The 18,551-nt window shown below is 43.6% G+C and overlaps 1 protein-coding gene across 9 annotated transcripts in view; it reads left to right on the top strand.

Annotated features, from left to right (window-relative positions):
* The window catches only part of MTA1 (metastasis associated 1), a 150,608-nt gene that overhangs the window by 114,916 nt on the left and 17,141 nt on the right, over nt 1-18,551 (top strand). For 3 of the 9 annotated variants that reach the window (XM_043553027.1, XM_037906584.2, XM_037906581.2), the window contains one exon: nt 15,920-15,931. The exons of the other annotated variants lie outside the window; for them this stretch is intronic. In XM_043553027.1, the coding sequence (XP_043408962.1) occupies nt 15,920-15,931 (12 nt within the window). The remainder of the gene's footprint in view (nt 1-15,919; nt 15,932-18,551) is intronic. 9 annotated transcript variants of the gene reach the window in all.

Here is an 18,551-nt window from a genome sequence, read left to right as displayed (position 1 = left end):
ACTCCAATATGAATTGGCCTTCCTGATTTCACTCCTGCATGCCTGAGCAATATTTTTATACTCCTCCCTGGTCATTTGTCCAATCTTCCACTTCTTGTAAGCTTCTTTTTTGTGTTTAAGATCAGCAAGGATTTCACTGTTAAGCCAAGCTGGTCGCCTGCCATATTTACTATTCTTTCTACACATCGGGATGGTTTGTCCCTTTAACCTCAATAACAATTCTTTAAAATACAGCCAGCTCTTCTCATTAATGCTTCAGCCACTTTTCTCTCTAGGAGTCAGACTTTTCCAAGTTCAGAGAATCCTTGCTCCAATGCAGACTATAGACTTCATGGGGACCACTTCTAGATTCACTCACAGTGAGATATTATCTACCAAGGGACCGGTTTTGCACTATGAACAACTTGATAGACCAGGTTATGCACAGATCTCAAGCTCCAGTGAGAACTTTTCTTTCCCTCTTGGGGCACATGGCTTCATGCACTTACATTACCCCATTCGCCATAATCCACCTATGTTTCCTTCAGATGTGGCTCCATACAGTGTATTCACCAACCAAATGCAGCATAATTACCCTGGTAACAATTCCTTCGAGTAACATGGTGAAAGATCCTCATCAGCTATGTGTGGGCATCCCCTTCCTACCATCCTTACCAGACAAGATGATCATTACAGGCATCTCTCTCTTAGGCTGGGAAGCCCACATGGAAAGTCATGTGGCACAGGGCACTTGTACACCAGGATGCAAACCAACCTTCTGGAACTTTGAGCAGTCAGAGAAGCTTCAAAGGTTTTTCTGCAATTTATCCGGACCCACCATGTCCTCGTAATGTCAGACAACATGACAACCACCTCTTACATCAATAAGCAGGTAAGGGTGAGATCCATCTCCCTGGGTTGAAGCAGTCACCTAAGGGAATTGGTGCATCAGGAATCGAATCACCCTGTCAGCAGCTTACCTTCCAGGAACTCAGAATGTGTTGGTAGACACTCTCAGTAGGCCTTTTGTGGTCAATCGTGTGGGGATTGCATAATTCAGTGGTTAACGGAATCTTTGCTCAATGGGGGACCCCAACCTAGGATCTCTTCTCTTCCCAAACGAACAGGGAATGCAACATCTATTGTTCCAGAGGAGTTCTGGGTCTACACTTCTGGGGAAATGCTCTCCTTCCCTGGTCAGGACATCTGACCTATGTCTTTGCTCCCTTACTACTCCTGCCTCAAGTCTTAAGGAAGATTTGACAGGACAGGGCACATGTCATCCTCATCAACTGCTATTGGCCGAGACAGTTTTGTTTCCCAAATCTCCTTCGAATGTCAACTCATCCTCTGATTAGCTTGCAGTCCTTTCCCAGTCTTTTGACCCATGAGAAGGGCAGAATCAAGCATTCTAGCCCTGAAGCACTCCATCTCATGGCTTGGTTTTCGGAAGGACGTCAATACTAGAACATTCCTGCTGTGAAGCCTTACAAATTAGCCTTAACAGCAGAAAAGATCATAGAATCATAGAATAGAATCATAGAATATTAGGGTTGGAAGAGACCTTAGCAGGTCATCTAGTCCAATCCCCTGCTCAAAGCAGGACCAACACCCACTAAATCATCCCAGCCAGGCTTTGTCAAACCGGGCCTTAAAAACCTCTAAAGATGAAAATTCTACCACCTCCCTAGATAACCCATTCCAGTGCTTTGCCACCCTCTGAGTGAAATAGTGTTTCCTAGTATCCAAGCTAGACCTCCCCCACTGCAACTTGAGACCACTGCTTCTTGTTCTGTCATCTGCCACCACTGAGAACAACTTAGCTCCATCCTCTTTGGAACCCCCCTTCAGGTAGTTAAAGGCTGCTATCAAATCTCCCCCCACTCTTCTCTTCTGTAGACTAAATAACCCCAGTTCCCTCAGCCTCTCCTTGTAAGGCATGTGGCCCAGCCCCCTAATCATTTTTGTTGTCCTCCGCTGGACTCTCTCCAATTTGTCCACATCCCTTCTGTAGTGGGGGGACAAAAACTGGATGCAATACTCCACGTGTGGCCTCACCAGTGTTGAATAGAGGGAAATAATCACTTCCCTCGATCTGCTGGCAGTGCTCCTGCGAATACAGCCCAATACAGCCCGTCTTGGCAACAATGGCACACTGTTGACTCATATCCAGCTTCTCGTTCACTGTAATCTGCAGGTCTTTTTCTGCAGAACTGCTGCTTAGCCAGTGGGTCCCGAGCATATAGCGGTGCATGGAATTCTTCCTTCCTAAGTGCAGGATTCTGCACTTGTCCTTGTTGAACCTCATCAGATTTCTTTTGGACCGACCCCTGGGGCACCCGGGTTGATACCAGCTGCCAACTAGACTTTGAGCCATTGATCACTACGCGTTGAGCCATTGATCACTACGCATTAAGCCCGACAATCTAGCCAGCTTTCTATCCACCTTATAGTCCATTCATCCAACCCATACTTTTTTAACTTGCTAGCAAGAAATGCTGTTTCACCAAGTGGAAGCATTTTCCCATCGGGACACAGCAGAAACACACAACTCCTGAGTCAGCAGATAGTCCCAAATAAGGGGACTGTCTTCTTTCCCTCAGTTCTGTATGAGTTCACGTGGCAGCAATCAGTGCGTGCCATCCACCATTGGATGGTTTTTCAATAACCGATTGACTGGCAGATTCTTGAAGGGCCTAATCAGAACCTTCCCACTAGTGGAGAAACCTACTCCTCATTGAGGCTTAAATCTTGTACTTTTGGCCCTCTCAAAGCCTTCCTTCAAACCATAAGGTGAGACATGGAACGTGTAGGTATGAATGAAAGTTGCATTTGTTGTGGTCATCGCCACAGCCAGTAGAGTAGGTAAGCTGGGAGCTCTAATGACAGATTTGCCATACACTATACTCTGAAAAGATAAAATCTCATTACATTTATATCGGAAATTCCCCTCCTCCAAAGTAGTTTGGAGTTTCACATAAACAAGTCAATCCACTTTTCTGGGTTTTTTCAAAAATGCACGCATCTGAGGAGGAGAGGAAACTTCATTTCCCCCAGCTCTTACTTTCTACCCGCAAAAGACAAAACCAATCAGAAAATCACCTAGAGTGGTTCTCTCTATATCAGAACTAGTCCAAGGTCAAGCTATCCCAGAGATTCTCTAAATGGATCTTGGGCTGTATCCTGCTCGGTTACCAGTTGTTGCATCTTCCTCCCACTCATGGGGTGAGGGCTCATTCTGCAAGACTACAAGCAACTTCAGTGGCATCGCTTCAGGAGGTACCATTACTTGACGTTGCAGGGCAACTACATGGAGTTCCATCCACACGTTCGCAAGGCATTATGGTCTAGTGCAGAATATCTCCACTGACACATCTATTGGGACAGCAGTCCTCCAGACTGCTCTGCAGTCTGCATATTTGCACCTTCCTCCTACTTAAGTACTGCCAGTCAGTCATCCACACTGGAGTACACATAGGGACCAGCACTCGAAGGAGATGAAGTTACTTACCTTATACCACATGGAAGTTCTTCGTGATGTGTGGTCCATATCTGTATTCTACAACCCACCCTCCTTCCGCTCTGCTTTGAATCTTTACTGGATTCACAATAGAGCAGGAACTGGAGAGGCAATCAGTCCATTTGGCTATTTATGCTCTCGGTTGGAAAAACGAGGAGGGCAAGGATGCATGCATGGACCAACACATACTGCTTGCAAGAATTCGCTGGTTCTGGGTGTGTGGAGAGCATGCGAATCCACAATGGAATACTGATAGGTACCATAAATCTCAAAGAACCTTCAGTTACTATAAGGTAAGTAACTTCTTGTCACAATTTTGCAAATGGAGAAACTGAGCCAAACTGGTCTTAAGTGATGTCCCTACGCACCAAGAAAATGTAAGCACTGGGAATAGAACCCAGGTATCCTGATTCCCAGGCCGTTGTCAATGCCATGACACCACATTGCTCCTGTAGACAACAAAATGTTCTACTGTGCATGTACAGAACATAATTTTCAAAGGATCTTGGCTATTAAATAAAAACATTTTTCCTACTAAGCATAGATGCTTCTGTTCTAAAGACTGTCTGTGTCAAGTTTCAAGTTTCACACTTCCATTTCTTACTGAAGCTGTTTTTTAAAAAGCATGGCAAGATTCTCATTTCCTCCCTGGTCATAGCAGGTGGAAAATGTTTTCCCCCCATTAAAAATTGAGAAAAAACTCATCTCCTTTGGTGAGAAACCAACCATGGAGAGTTTTTTGTTCTGGAATAATTTGGAAAACTATATTTAGTAAGAGTGACTGGCATCTGCTGTCGACAGTGCAGTGAAACCAGGCTATTAATGCAAGTTTAGGTTGTGTTCAACACAAATCAGGCAATGCAAAAGTGACGGTTTGCACAATAAATATTAACTCAGCCACACTGCACATCTCTTGAATATTAAGGTTACATTAGCAGCCTAGTTAGTAATTGAAAATATATACATGCAGTGTGAGTACGTTAGAGTTAGCATAAGAAGAATCTATTTTCTGATTCTTAACTGTGCACTAACATAGCTCTCAACGTCATTTTTAATGTTCTTGTTTTTGAGGGTGAATTTCAGTAAAGTAATAAAGAAAACTCTCCCTGTTCACCCATTAAGTCTCCTCCTCCTCGGCCGCCGCCACTCACCATGCCAGAACTAAGGGATGTTCAGGGGAGCTCCAGCGTGCTGAATAGCTTGCTGACTTTCTGCAGCTCCTGTTGATAAGATGGTTGTGGTCATGATTTCCGCTCCCTGCTAAACAGCTGATCATCAGTGAGGGAACTGCTGAGTCACTCAGCAGCTGAAAATCTTCAGAAACCCTGACCAAGGTTGTCTGGCCTCAGGGTGGGAAGTGGAAGAAGAGAGAATCAATTCCTCCTCCTATAAGGTGCGGCCTCTGATAATGTTTTGCTATTAGAGGTGGAGAATCCCTGAGGTAGGGTTCCAAAGTGTCCACTTGTTGGTTTGAAGATTTTACTGTGTGTATTTCAATGACACCTAAAATCTCTCTTTTGAAAATTACCCCAGACACAAAGTCCCTGGTCAGACTGGACCAAAAGAGTGTTGTGTGGTTCTTTCTTCACCCATTGTGATGTCCACTGGGCTGTGTTGACATTAGATGCTATTAAAATTTTAGTAGATGTGCACCTTCCATGCCCACAAGCCATCATTTAATTTCTTATCATTTTTTATCTGCAGCTTCTAAGTAGCTCAGTGGTTCGTTCCTGGAACCTGCCTGCTCCCTTTCTGCATTGTGTTAGCTTAGATATCTTGAGTCTAGTTTAAAAGTAGTATAGAGTTGTTGGTTTAGACTTAGTTTTTATAAGGAAAATATTTTGGAAACTTTCCAATTTATAAATTTTGAATATTTTCTGATTTTTAGGGCAATGGAAGCCTCAACCCCAGTAAGAAAACAGGGTCTAAACAATGTGGACCAGATCTGCTTGGCATAGGAGAGTGAGGGCTGATGGCATCATGGAGCCATCTCTGGTTCCCTGATTTTGTGAGCTGGTCTGCGCTGGTCCCCGTGTAATTTAGAGCAGCCGGGGACTGGGATGGGCCCAAAGTTCAAAAAGCAATCACTTTTACACTGAGACCACTCCCAAAAAGAAAACATTGGAAAAGGTTTTAGGAAAGTGAAGATAGGGTTACTGCAAATCCTGTGTTACCAGAAACAGACAGGCAGGATATCCCTTGTAAATAAAAAAAAAACATGCTGGAACTGTGAACATCTACTCACTATTGGGAATCCTTTTTTTTCTAATGGTCCATTATATAGATTGCTGGGCTGGCTCAGACGTTTTTGTCTTGGGTCTGTGCTAGAAAGAGGCACAAAAAGAAACAGATGGCATTTTCAGATGCTGTTACACCAGTACTGAGGAGTAATGGGGCTAACATAAATCATATTTGCTTCCAAATTACCTATGGTATGTTGGTCTCTGGGTTAGTGCTTTTCAGTGAGATATGTACTTAGAGCCACCTACATCGATATTAGTGAAATCACCTATCTCTCCCCATCTAACATACTCTTTAAGGGGCCATTTGTGAAATGTATTTCCAGCCACTGTGGACAGGCAAAGCTGCTTCAGTTGGCTTGCTACATTGTAGCCCCTGGAAATGAATTTGCTCCCCCTGAAGGAGGGTGATATAACTAATGTCAATCAGTCCTGCTTTGAGCAGGGGGTTGGACTAGATGGCCTCCTGAGGTCCCTTCCAACCCTGATATTCTATGATTCTATGAATGTGGGTATAGAAAAAATAGATCTCGCCAAACTAACTTGATTTTTTTAATGAGATTACGGGTTTGCTCGTTAAAGGTAACGGTGTAGATGTAATGTACTTAGGCTTCTATAAGGTATTTGACTTGGCACCACATGACTAAAGCTAAGATTATGTCATAGAGGTCATGTAAGTCATGGATTTCGTGACTTCCAGAGATCTCTGTGACATTTTCCACTTCAGCCTTGGAGCTAAATTTATTTAGCTTAACAAAGAAAAGTTTATGGGGTGACTTGATTCGTCTATAAGTACCTATGTGAGGAACAAATATTTGACACATAGCTTTTCAATTGAGCAGAGAACTGGTATAACACCAGTTAGGGCCCTCACTGGGGGTGTGCGGGCCCAGGACAGCCCAAGCCCCCACCCCACCTCTTCCTGCCCCCAGCCCATCCCTTCCCACAAGTCCCAGCCTCGCTTCTTTTTGGCTGGGGCTGGATCACTTGTTACTGCCAGCGCTAGGCCCCCCGCTAACCTCCCAGGCTACCCTGGACCCCGTGTCCTGAAGCGCGGGGCCCTCCAAAACACGGCACCCAGGGTGGTTGCCCCATTCTGTCCTAAGGACGGCATGGCTCTGACTCCAGTGGCTGGAAGATGAATCTAGATAAATTCAGACTGGAAAAATGGCATAACAGTGAGTAATTAATCACTGGAACAAGTGTCATGGTTGCTTCTCCGTCACTAGTCATTTTAAAATCAAGATGGGATGTTTTTCTAAAAGATCTGCTCTAGGAATTATTGTGGGGTAGTTCTCTGGCCTGTGTTATGCAGGAGGTCAGACTAATTGATCACAATGATCCTTCTGGCCTTGGAAAATATAAACCTGACAGTGGGCAGCACCAAGGTGCCTTTGCTGAGTTTCTGTGCTAAGGCTGTTTGGTACTTGTGACGGGTTAGATCACAGAAACCCCTTTGAGACTCCCACCTGATGTGCCTAGACTGCCTCTGAGCCCATTTTCCCAGCTTGGGACTTTCCCATCAGTTTGGGACTTCAGTACCTTGCCTTGCTGGAGCCAGACATGCTTGCCTGCTGCAAACAAAGATCCAAGTCTGAACCACATCCTCCACAAGCTGCAGGCTTACCTGAAACCAGCTTAAGAAGTGCTCCTGTCTCCAGCACTCAAATACCTAGCTCCCAATGGGTCCAAACCTCAAATAAATCTGTTTTACCCTGTATAAAGCTTGTACAGTCTAAACTCATAAATTGTTAGCCCTCTATAACGCTGATCGAGAGAGATGCACAGCTGTCCCCCTCCCCCCGGTATTAATATTTACTCTGGGTTAATTAATAAGTAAAAAGTGATTTTATTAAATACAAAAAGTAGGATTTAAGTGGTTCCAAGTAATAGACAGAACAAAGTAAATTACCAAACAAAATAAAATAAAACACGCAAGTTTAAGCCTAATACAATAGGAAAGTAAATGCAGGTAAATCTCACCCTCAGAGATGCTTCAGTAAGCTTCTTTGACAGACTAGCCTCCTTCTAGTCTGGGTCCAGCAATCACTCACACCCCTGTAGTTACCGGCCTTTGTTCCAGTTTCTTTCAGGCATCTTTTGGGGTGAAGAGCTGGTGGCATCATGGAGCCATCTCTGGTTCCCTGATTCTGTGAGCTGGTCTGCGCTGGTCCCCGTGTAATTTAGAGCAGCTGGGGACTGGGATGGGCCCAAAGCTCGAAAAGCAATCACTTTTAAACTGAGACCACTCCCAAAAAGAAAACATTGGAAAAGGTTTTAGGAAAGTTTTTGGGGGTCCAGGTTCTGGGGTTTTAGGTTTTAGGAAAGTTTAGGTTTTGGGGGTCCAGGTGCTGGGGGGATAGTTTCTCAGCTGACTGCTTTAGACTATCAGCTGGACAGGTGTGCATGTGGCCAGGAAGTAATACAGTTAGGATGAAAGAGAGGATATCTTGTGGGAATTGGGACCAGGATTTTCAAACTTGGGTGCCTGAAGTCAGACACTTAAAATCATTATATAGGCACATACATAAGTGACTTGATTTTTAGAAGGTTCTAACACTTTTCGCTCCCTTTTACTTCATCTGGAATTGAGGCTGTTCAGCACCTCTGCAAATCAGGGCACATATTTAGATACCTAAAATATGGATTTAAATGCCTTACTTTAGGCACCCTGATTAGAAGATTTTGGCCTCAGATTTCCCTCACCTTTAATGTCGGTAGTCAGAGGTCAGAAATGTAGGACTTGCTTGCAGTATCATAATTTGTAATACAGAAATGGAACACCCTAAATGCAATCTGATGCTTCTACACCAGGTAACACCTCTCTCAGAAAAATAAAGGTTTAGAATGTTGTCTGTTCTTTGTGGTATGGATTTTAGGTCTTTATAATGATAAATGTTGTGTTCCTTTATCTCTTCTGTTTATATTTTTATATCGTGAAAGATGTGGACAAAAATGCTACTGCCTTGTTATAACTCATAGCAACAAAATAACTGAGCCAAAATAATTCCAGCCCTATGGAAAAAGTAACATGAAGTAGCTGGTTTTATCCCTTCACGTAAATCTATATTAACCTCAACTAATAAATCCCTCATAGCATGAGGTGGTAGTAACACTTGGGATTTTTCAGGACCAGAATCCTTTCGATTCGTTTATTGAAGGGTTAGGTCTGCATTTAATAATATGATTGGTAGTAGCAATATCATTTCCACATCAGCAAATCCAATGTTGGGTTTACTTGCAATTAATTTAAATTGATATTCTTTTACTTTTATCTCAGCTCTGCCCCTCAAACCTGATGGGAGAATTTAACTCTAGACATTTAAGAATTAGAGATTCAACCTCGTAATACTGAAATTTCATCTGAGTTTTTAAATGGGGGGAAAAATGACATTTTTCTCTGCACCATTGCAGTCTAGCAATCTAGCCAGCATCTCTGTCTTCGTTACAGACAAACTTTGTAAAGTTCGGAATATGGATTCATCTGATTAAGCATCAAAAACTAGTTGCCGCTCAAATTATAGGAAACCTTCCAGAAGCACTACAATGCAGTTCACTCCCCTTCTCCGCACAACACTCCCACTTTTCACCCACAGGCCCTGGCTAATCTGTTCCACTGCCACCTTCAATACTCTCAGCTTGTGGGAGAAGCTTAGTGGTTCTATTTCCAGGAGTGGTTTCTGAGAAACCTGTTCTCCCTCAGAAGCTACTGGAGGCAATTTCTGAGCATAGGAGACCTTCCCAGCTCCCTGTTTGTCAGGAGAGTAAAACTCCCCACTGAGAAAGATGAGGGCCCCCTAACTACAGGCTGTTAGGGTACCTTAGACATATGTCCTGATCATTATCCAGTGGGTCTACATGGAATTTGCTCTTACTGATACCCAAAAAGATGGAGGCCTTCTGCCCAGCCTGGATCTACGAGACTTTAGTATTTCGGGGTGGGGATCCTACCTCCCTTACAGGAAGAAAACTGACTTTGGGCTCTGTACCTTGCAGATGTTTGCTTTGCAGATTTCTAATAACGGAACAATACTGACAGTTCCCTAGATGGGGACTCTATTCCCCATGACTCCCAACTGTTTTTCAGAGTCATTGCTTCCTAGGATAATCAACTGAATGTGAGCTCCCAGTGCAGTGCTATGGCCAAAAGGGCTAATGTAATCCTGAGAGAGATAAATGGGAATATCGAGTAGGAGTAAGAAGTTATATTTCCTCTGTATTTGGTACTGGTGTGACTAATATGGGAATACTGTGTCCATTTCTGGTGTCTACAATTCAAGAAGAATGTTGTTGAAAAATTGGAGAAAATTGAGAAAAAAGTTGTGATAATTTAAAAATAGGAAAACATGTCTTAAAGTGAAAGACCCAAGAAGCTCAATCTGTTCGTTAAGCTAAAGAGAAGGTTGGTGAGGGACTTGCTTAGTCTATAAGTACCTACATGGGGAACAGAAATTTGATAATATAGGGGTGTTTGATCGGTCAAACAAAGGTATAACTAGATCCAATGGCTGGAAGTTGAAACAAAACAAATCAAGACTAGAAATAAGGCATAATTTTTTCACAGTGATAGTAATTAACCATTGGAACGATTTACCAAGGGTTACGTCGGTTCTCCATCTCAGGATATCTTTCCATCGATGGATAATGGATATGCCATAGTTCAACATCAGCTGTGGGACTTGAAGCAGGAATTAATTCAGGGAAGTCCTTTGGCCTTTGTTATGCAGGAGGTCAGTGTAGATCTTAATCTTAGAGTAGAGTGAGGGGGGATTTGATAGCAGCCTTCAACTACCTGAAGGTGGGGTTCCAAAGTCGATGGAGTTAGGCTGTTCTCAGTGGTGGCAGATAACAGAACAAGGAGCAATAGTCTCGAGTTGCAGTGGGGAAGGTCTAGGTTGGATATTAGGAAAAACTATTTCACCAAGAAGGTGGTGAAGCACTGGAATGGGTTACCTAGGGAGGTGGTGGAATCTATATCCTTAGAGGTTTTTAAGGCCCAGCTTGACAAAGCCCTGGCTGGGATGATTTAGTTGGTGTCGGTCCTGCTTTGCGGGGGTTGGACTAGATGACCCCCTGAGGTCTCTTCCGACCCTGTTCTTCTATGATTAATGGTCCTTTCTGCCCTCCCCCACCCCCCCAAATCTATGAACTCTATGTATTGCCTTTTGGGTTGGCTTTTGTGCCGCATATATCTTACAGAAAGTATAGTTGTGGCTATGTACTTATCTGGATCAAAGAGAGAAGTTTGGATGGGCAGTCAGCCATCACCGGGCTGCCAAAATCACAATCATTTAAAATGAACTACCAAAGTCTCAGTTTGTCCACCCAGAAACAATTTAAATAAACCAGAGCCCTGATCTCCGCCACTGCGTTCAAAACCTTCCTGCGGCTGGACAGGAGCCTGGTTGCAGTGGTCCTCCAAAGTTAGCAGATATCTTAGTGCAGATATTGACCCAGATGGCCACAACAGCATTTGTGGTACACGATGGCATGCCTACATGAGAGAACCCTTAGTTGAAGCTGTCAGTGGTGTCAAACCACACAGAAAAGTAGAAAAAGATTCAGACCCCGAACAAAAGGAGGAAATGGCAGGTCTTGGAGACATACCTATATGCCAAGAATTAATTATTAAACAGATCTGACTCTGGTCAAAGATCTGGATTCAAAAATTCCTGCAGCAGTGGCTTATGGCCATGGACCCTAAAATCTCTGCAGTGTCCATAATGGTGAATACAGTTGCTGGCAAGCAAAATAAGTGCATGGAAAGGGTTGGTGGGGGACTGAATGGGGGGAGGGATAGCTCAGTGGTTTGAGCATTGGCCTGCTAAACCCAGGGTTGTGAGTTCAATCCTTGAGGGGGCCATTTAGGGATCTGGGGCAAAAATTGGGGATTGGTCCTGCTTCAAGCAGGGGGTTGGACTAGATGACCTCCTGAGGTCCCTTCCAACCCTAACCTTCTATGATTCTAAGACTTCTTTCTTCGAAGATGAATGTCTGTGAGCTCACAAGAGATTGCAGGAACTGGAAAGAAGATCAGAAGAAATAGGGAAAAGGCATTCAGATGCACGGAAGAGAAATGGAAGAAGTCCCCTCCCCACAGTGAGGCCTCCAAAAGACAAAGGAGGAAAACTCCCTATTCTTTTTGAAACTGAGAAGCTTGGCCTGATCTGTAGACACTGGGGGGCTGAATCTGGACTGGGCTCACTGAGTGCTAGTAATGAGCAGCCGTGGGCAGTCATTCTGCAGCTCAGTAATTCTGCAGATAAACTAAAGATCTTGGAAACCTCGCAAATATGCAATACTGTGGAAAGACTGAAAGGTAAGATTTAATTAGGATGGAAAATTAGTCGGGGGAAGGTATCAGTTGTACAGATGCGAGCGTTAAATCCTGTGAAAAGCTCACACGGTCAGTTAGAGAGATAATAATGGCTTGGTAAAAAGACTGTTCAGCTGCACGGAGCACAGTTTGAAATGAAGGTCAGGCAGATTCAAAAACATAAAGGAAGTCAGCATGCTGGGCTCCCCTCCCTCCACATAATGTTCTGCTCAGTGGAGATTCGTGAGCTGCCGTTGCACAGCAGGGCAGAGTCTGTGCAAGGGGAAATAGAAGGAAACATTTTCAACCATAGAAAAGAGCATGTTCTTTTTGGCCAAGTAGAAATAAAGCAAACATTGACGAGAGCAGAACAGTGTTTCAGGGCAAATTTCCCCAGCCTTGAAAATAAACTACTCAGCAAGTCTTGGTATTTAGATAGCAGTGGAATACAAGTGTTCTCTGATTCTGGATTCCACTGGCATTCTCTCTTACTGAAATGCAGTTCTGAACTGTAGGAAATCTTTCAAAATGTAACTTCAGTATTATTGAGGAGATAGATTTACTTGTATCTATACATATGCTAACCAGACACAGCCAATATAGCTATAGTTATTTAAAATCATCTAAAAAGAAAAGGAGGACTTGTGGCACCTTAGAGACTAACAAATTTATTTGAGCATAAGCTTTCATGAGCTAATCATCTAATTATTCCCAAATAAGTATGAGGAATAGAGTTCATGGCTGCTCTTAAGAATATTGGTAGATCTCATTTATTCGTTCTAGATCTGGTTTTTGAATGAACCCTGAAGACTATTATGCCCGAAGCAGAACTCCCATGAGCGGTGGAAAACTCTTACTCACTGACAGCTAGCTTGGGCTGTGCCCTTATATAGCCAGTCAGGGGCATACGAGAAAGTAAGGGTCTAGCCACAATAGCAGCCTGTGTGCTCATGGGAGCACAAGGACTGCATCCCAGATGCTTCTCCCCAAGGAGCTACTGTGGGGAGAATGGGTGGAGCCATAGCTTCACCTGCTTGCACGTGGGTTAGTGGAACTGGCTGGATTCATGAGGACAAGTATTCTATACCCTTCTAAAGGGATGTAGTGAATCATTGCGACCAGCACAACTGAAGCGATCCAAGCAGCATTGTTCATGTTGCCTCCCAGTGCTTCCTGCTGGGATGGTGAGCCTATGCAATACCCCTGGCTGTGAATTGCATGCTAAAATCAGTCTGTCCTTTAGAAGGCTCTTCTCCCCTCTGCACGCATGCACTTAGGAGATAAGCCACTTTGTGAGAAGCATGTTGAACTGCATGTCCTCAAGGTACAATATTTATATTACAGTAGTGCACAGAGGCCCTGTGCTAGACTCTGCACAAAGTTAAGCATGAGCCTTGTCCTGGAGAGCTTAGTTTAAAAAGATCAGGAGCAATGGAGACAAGTATATCATTTTTATATTTATAGCAAATGATGAGATACATAGATAAATTTTTCCACCTGCCCTCAGCCTAACCATTGTACGCTGATTAGGTTTTTACTGGTAGTGTGGAAAACGTAGGTCTGGAGAGAGACTGCCACCTTTGCCTCCAAATTTCATGGATCTATTCCGGAAGGGCACTCCATGCATATAAGGGACAGCATGGAGAAAGGCACAGAGAGGTTTGTTTAGAGTGACCAGATAGCAAGTGTGAAAAATTGTGGGGGGGAGAGGGTATAGTTGTCTATATAAAACAAAGTCTCTGTCAGGACGGTCCCGATAACATTGGCATGTCTGCTCACCGTAGGTTTGTTTGAAGAGAATCATAGAATCGTAGAACTGGAAGGGACCTCGAGGTCATCTAGTCCAGTCCCCTCCACTCATGGCAGGACTAAGTATTCTCTACCATATCTAGAAGACCAGGGGCTGGCATCATTGACTCAATTAAGGAACAGGGTAGTGACAGTATAAGAGATGCGTGAATCCGTAGGGAAGGGACAAAGTTGTGAATTGCCTTGAAGATGACAACTGGTAGCTAGGACTCATATTTGTTATATAGGGTTCAATTTGTTTGTCCCAGGTTGGAGAGTAGCATGTAATTGAGCTGCTCTCAGTTTCTGTCATCCAGATTTGACAGCTCCTAAAGAAACAAGATTTTAAAGTGAACTTCTCTCTTCCTCCAGGACCTCACATCTAGATAGAGTACAGTAACTCCTCTCTTAACGTTGTAGTTATGTTCCTGAAAAATGTGACTTTAAGCGAAACAATGTTAAGCGAATCCAATTTCCCCATAAGAATTAAAGTAAATGGGGGGGGGGGGGGTTAGGTTCCAGGGAAATTTTTTTTGCCAGACAAAAGACTACACACACACACACACACAGTATAAGCTTTAAACAAACAATTTAATACTGTACACCGTGATGATGATTGTGAAGCTTGGTTGAGGTGGTGGAATCAGAGGGTGGGATATTTCCCAGGGAATGCCTGAGTGCTAAATGATGAACTAGCAATTGGCTGAGCCCTCAAGGGTTAACTCATTGTTCTTAAAGTAGCCTCACACTCTACAGGGCAGCACGAATGGAGGGAGGGGAGACAGCATGGCAGACAGAGACAGAGAGACACCCTGTATATGAGAGAGAGATGCACATTTCCCCTTTAAGTATGCTGACACCACTCTTAAGTACACTACCTTGTTAAGTTAATTAGCAAGCTGGGACAGCAGCAGCTGCTGGCAGGAAGTTCCCTCCGTCCTGAGCCCTGTTGTATGTGTCCCTCCCCCCCACCCACTCTATGGAGATGGGGTATGCGGGATGCAGGAGCAGGGGGGAGGGGGACACCCTGACATTAGCCCCCCTCTCCTCTCCCCCCCACTCCCCCCAGCAAGCAGGAGGCTTTGGAGAGCAGCTCCAAGGCAGAGGCCAGGAGCAGCACATGGCAGTGGGGGGAGGGACAGCTGAACTGCTGGCAATTGATAGCCTGCTGGGCAGCTGCCCTGCGGGGAGCTGATGAGGGGGCTGCCGGTCCACCCTCTTTCCAAGCCCCCACCAGCTAGCTCCAACGGGATGCTCTTCCTGCAAGCAGTGGACAAAGCAGGTGGCTGCCAAGACGTTATAAGGGAGCATTGCACAACTTTAAATGAGCATGTTCCCTAATTGATCAGCAACAAAACAATGTTAACCGGGATGACTTTAAGTGAGGAGTTACTGTATAAGAATAGGTGTCAGAGTAGCAGCTATGTTAGTCTGTATCTGCAATAAGAAAAGGAGGACTTGTGGCACCTTAGAGACTAACAAATTTATTTGAGCATAAGCTTTCGTGAGCTACAGCTCACTTCATCGGATGCTATTTTAGGGATGAAGCTGACTACTGCTGACCCATTATGGACTAAGCTCATCTAATCACCAGTGGCCTTTCTCATGTGGAATAGGACCTTACTTCACAAAGAGTTCCATCTGATTCAGTGGGACTACTTGTGGAGCAGGGTGCTACGCAGTATGAGCGAGGGCATCGGAACATGACCATGTAGCGTGTTGGTAGCAAACTGATTCAGTATAAACAGCTGTAGTACTGAGCATTTCAGGATCTATTGTACAAGACCAATAAATACATAATATGCAAGGATAGTGGATGGATGTGGGCAAAGAACAACTTTTTTTTATGTCCAGAGAATCCAATCTGGCCTTTGTTTTATCTCGTATTTGGAGAAAATTAATTTCTATTTTAATCTTGCCTCATTTAGTGTAATATCAAACATTCTAGAAACTCAGTCACTCTTGCTCTCCATTACAATCAAAATAGTTACTTTATTTTTCTGCTTTTAGTTCATATAATCTTTCCCTTTTTAACTTTAAATCTTTTTTTTCCTTCTCCTTTGCCAATCTTGGTAGGAACTTATTTAGGTAAGTAACTTATAATTTTAACTTTGTATGCACAATAGATTTTTATAAGAAACCATTAGTCTAGCCTACATGCCATTCAGTATAGTCTACATACTGTTCTGCTAGTTGCATTTCTATACTTACACTCCTGCAGGTTCACCCACTGCACTTTTAAGGTGATGGGCATGTGACAATTTGCTCACAGCTCCAACAATGTACAATACTGGCACTATTTTCTCAGCAATTAAAGGATTGGTCTATATAATTTCCATTATTTATTTATACACACCCCCCCTCTCTCCCCCCCCCTTTCACTATTTAAAGTTAAGCTTGAAACTCGTTTTGCAACTTGAAAATGAAGTCTGTTTCCTTATCAGAAAATGCTGACTCTGTCATGTGCACACACTGGTTTGTTATGGTTTGCTCAGGAATGTGGGACTGCTGCTGATTTTGTTGTTCTTGAGAAGAACAAGATCCCGGAAAAGGCACTGGTTTTTTTTTGGGTTTGGTTCTGTTTTTGGAGGGGGGCAGGAAGATGGAGAAAATGTGTGTAAAAATATTACACGGACTTTGAAAACAAATCTATGTATTTTAAAAGGTAGCTTAGATTTTAAACTAACTAGTTTTGACAGTGTACCTTTCCGTTTTCTATGTACATGGCAGTTTATCACAGCTACATTTCTGAATGAGTTTTCCCACTGCATGTATTACATGACAGCTCTCTTCGCAAAGAGAAATAAATACGAAGATTAACTTCTTGCTGTGCTGATTGACAAAAAGAGGACTTGGGCCTATGCAAAGTGGATGTGCATTTTGGGGGAGCACACTTTAGTGCATTGTGTGGTTGGCCATGCCAAAGTGTAGGGGAGTGAGTTAAAAGTTCTGTGTTATAAATTAGGCCATCCCAAGGCATGCCCTAAATGGTTTGGTGTTAGACTGTGGTTTTCCTTGGGACTAGGTCTGTGCTTCAGAGGTTGCTTGTGGGGAGCTGCATATTATCTGCTGGTGGAGGAGAGGGATTTAGGCAAAGATTTTTGTGGTGCTGAGGTAAAGTTGATCTAAAATGAGGGTAAGAAAAGAGGAACAGAAAGGAGCTTAGAGATTTCTAGTTACATGAAATGGTGACTAGCAGAAGGAGAGGTGCTTACTTTCTATTCTGCCACTTCCTGACTTTTGCCTTAGCGATATGTTGGAAGGTTCTCCATTTACTAGACACCCAGGTGTGAATGAATACTTCAGAGGTTAGATTCGGGGATTTGGCTCTCCCACCTTTTGGCAGTGACAGGAGTGCCTTTTGTAGAGGTGCTGCGGAAGGAGTTTGCACTTCTGTAATTGGTAGGCAATTTGGGGGAGTTGTGATGCCACCACTGTGGCACAGCGACGACTTGCTGGACTCCGTACAAATAGGGATTGTGTCAAATAGAGCATGCACGTCTGTGCTCTTGCAGATTTCCTCAGGAAATCAGCCATGCTAGCAGGTTTCCTCTGTAGTATGACAGAAGCTAGACATCTCACTCTGATGCTGTGCAGTCAGGTGGGTGCAGTGGTGAGTGCTAACTGCTCCTTGGCCCCAGCAGCACTGCAGGAGATTCAGAGCTGAGTGCTCCCAGGAGTCATGAACTCCCTCAGGTCAGGTATCTATTAGATTCATTAAAAAAGGAGGGGTAGGATTGGTGTACAGGGGGCCATGTTTTAGTGTGATGGCTTTTTTTTAAAATTGAGATCTAATCTAGGCTTTAAATTTGCCTTTATCTCATTGGAGTAAATTAAATAGAAATGGAATTGAGCTGCAGTGAAATAGAAATTCATTGACTTCTGGATCATCTTGGGAGGAAATATGTCCCCTTGCAACTCTGACACTCTAAGAAAGGCCAGTCATAAGATCATTATAACCTATTCTGTGACTACTCCCTGTGAAGCAAGCTGCCCTGCAGAATGGGTCTTGTGCCAGAGAGCAAAGGTTTTGATGCCTGTGCACTATTCAAGAGCTGAGACATGCTTTGAGGGCTTCATGCACTGTCTATAATATGGCTGCTTGTTCTATAGCCATTTCATATAACATTCCATATAACATTCCAGAATCATTTGTGGCTAAGGAGCTCTAGGTTACCTGCAGACGTGCAGGCAAGTTCTTGACTTAATTTGACCTCTTGAAGTTCCTGTGGTGGTCATATTTATCTCACTCTGAGGCTTTAGGAAAATTGAAAGGCAGCAGGGCGATGAGTTTTTTTCTTATTGTTCTGTGGAAATAAATCCTCATCTTTGAGATTTCTGAAAGCATCTTAGTTTCTGTAGCCATCTACCTTGTAGCTTTCATCTCTAAAAAGAGGGAAAATCTGGTTAGTCAGGGGAAAACGTATGGTCATCAACAGCCTTCCTCCTCCGTTTTGGATTGTCACTGAATATCCCTTAGAAGCACACAGCTTGACAGTACGCCAAAGGAACTTGAAATAAATCCTGTATTTTCCTAGGTTTCTCTGCTTTTGCAGGCAGTCAATGCCGTATTTTCAGGTTTCAGAGTAGCAGCCATGTTAGTCTGTATCCACAAAAAGAAAAGGAGTACTTGTGGCACCTTAGAGACTAACAAATTTATTTGAGCATAAGCATTCATGAGCTACAGCTCACTTCATGGAAGTCTATA

The sequence above is a fragment of the Chelonia mydas genome, chromosome 8 (genome assembly GCF_015237465.2).
Source record: "Chelonia mydas isolate rCheMyd1 chromosome 8, rCheMyd1.pri.v2, whole genome shotgun sequence".
In the NCBI taxonomy this organism is placed as follows: Eukaryota; Metazoa; Chordata; order Testudines; family Cheloniidae; genus Chelonia; species Chelonia mydas.
The sequence above is the reverse complement of the archived record's forward strand: the minus strand, read 5'-3'. Positions and strand labels throughout refer to the sequence as shown.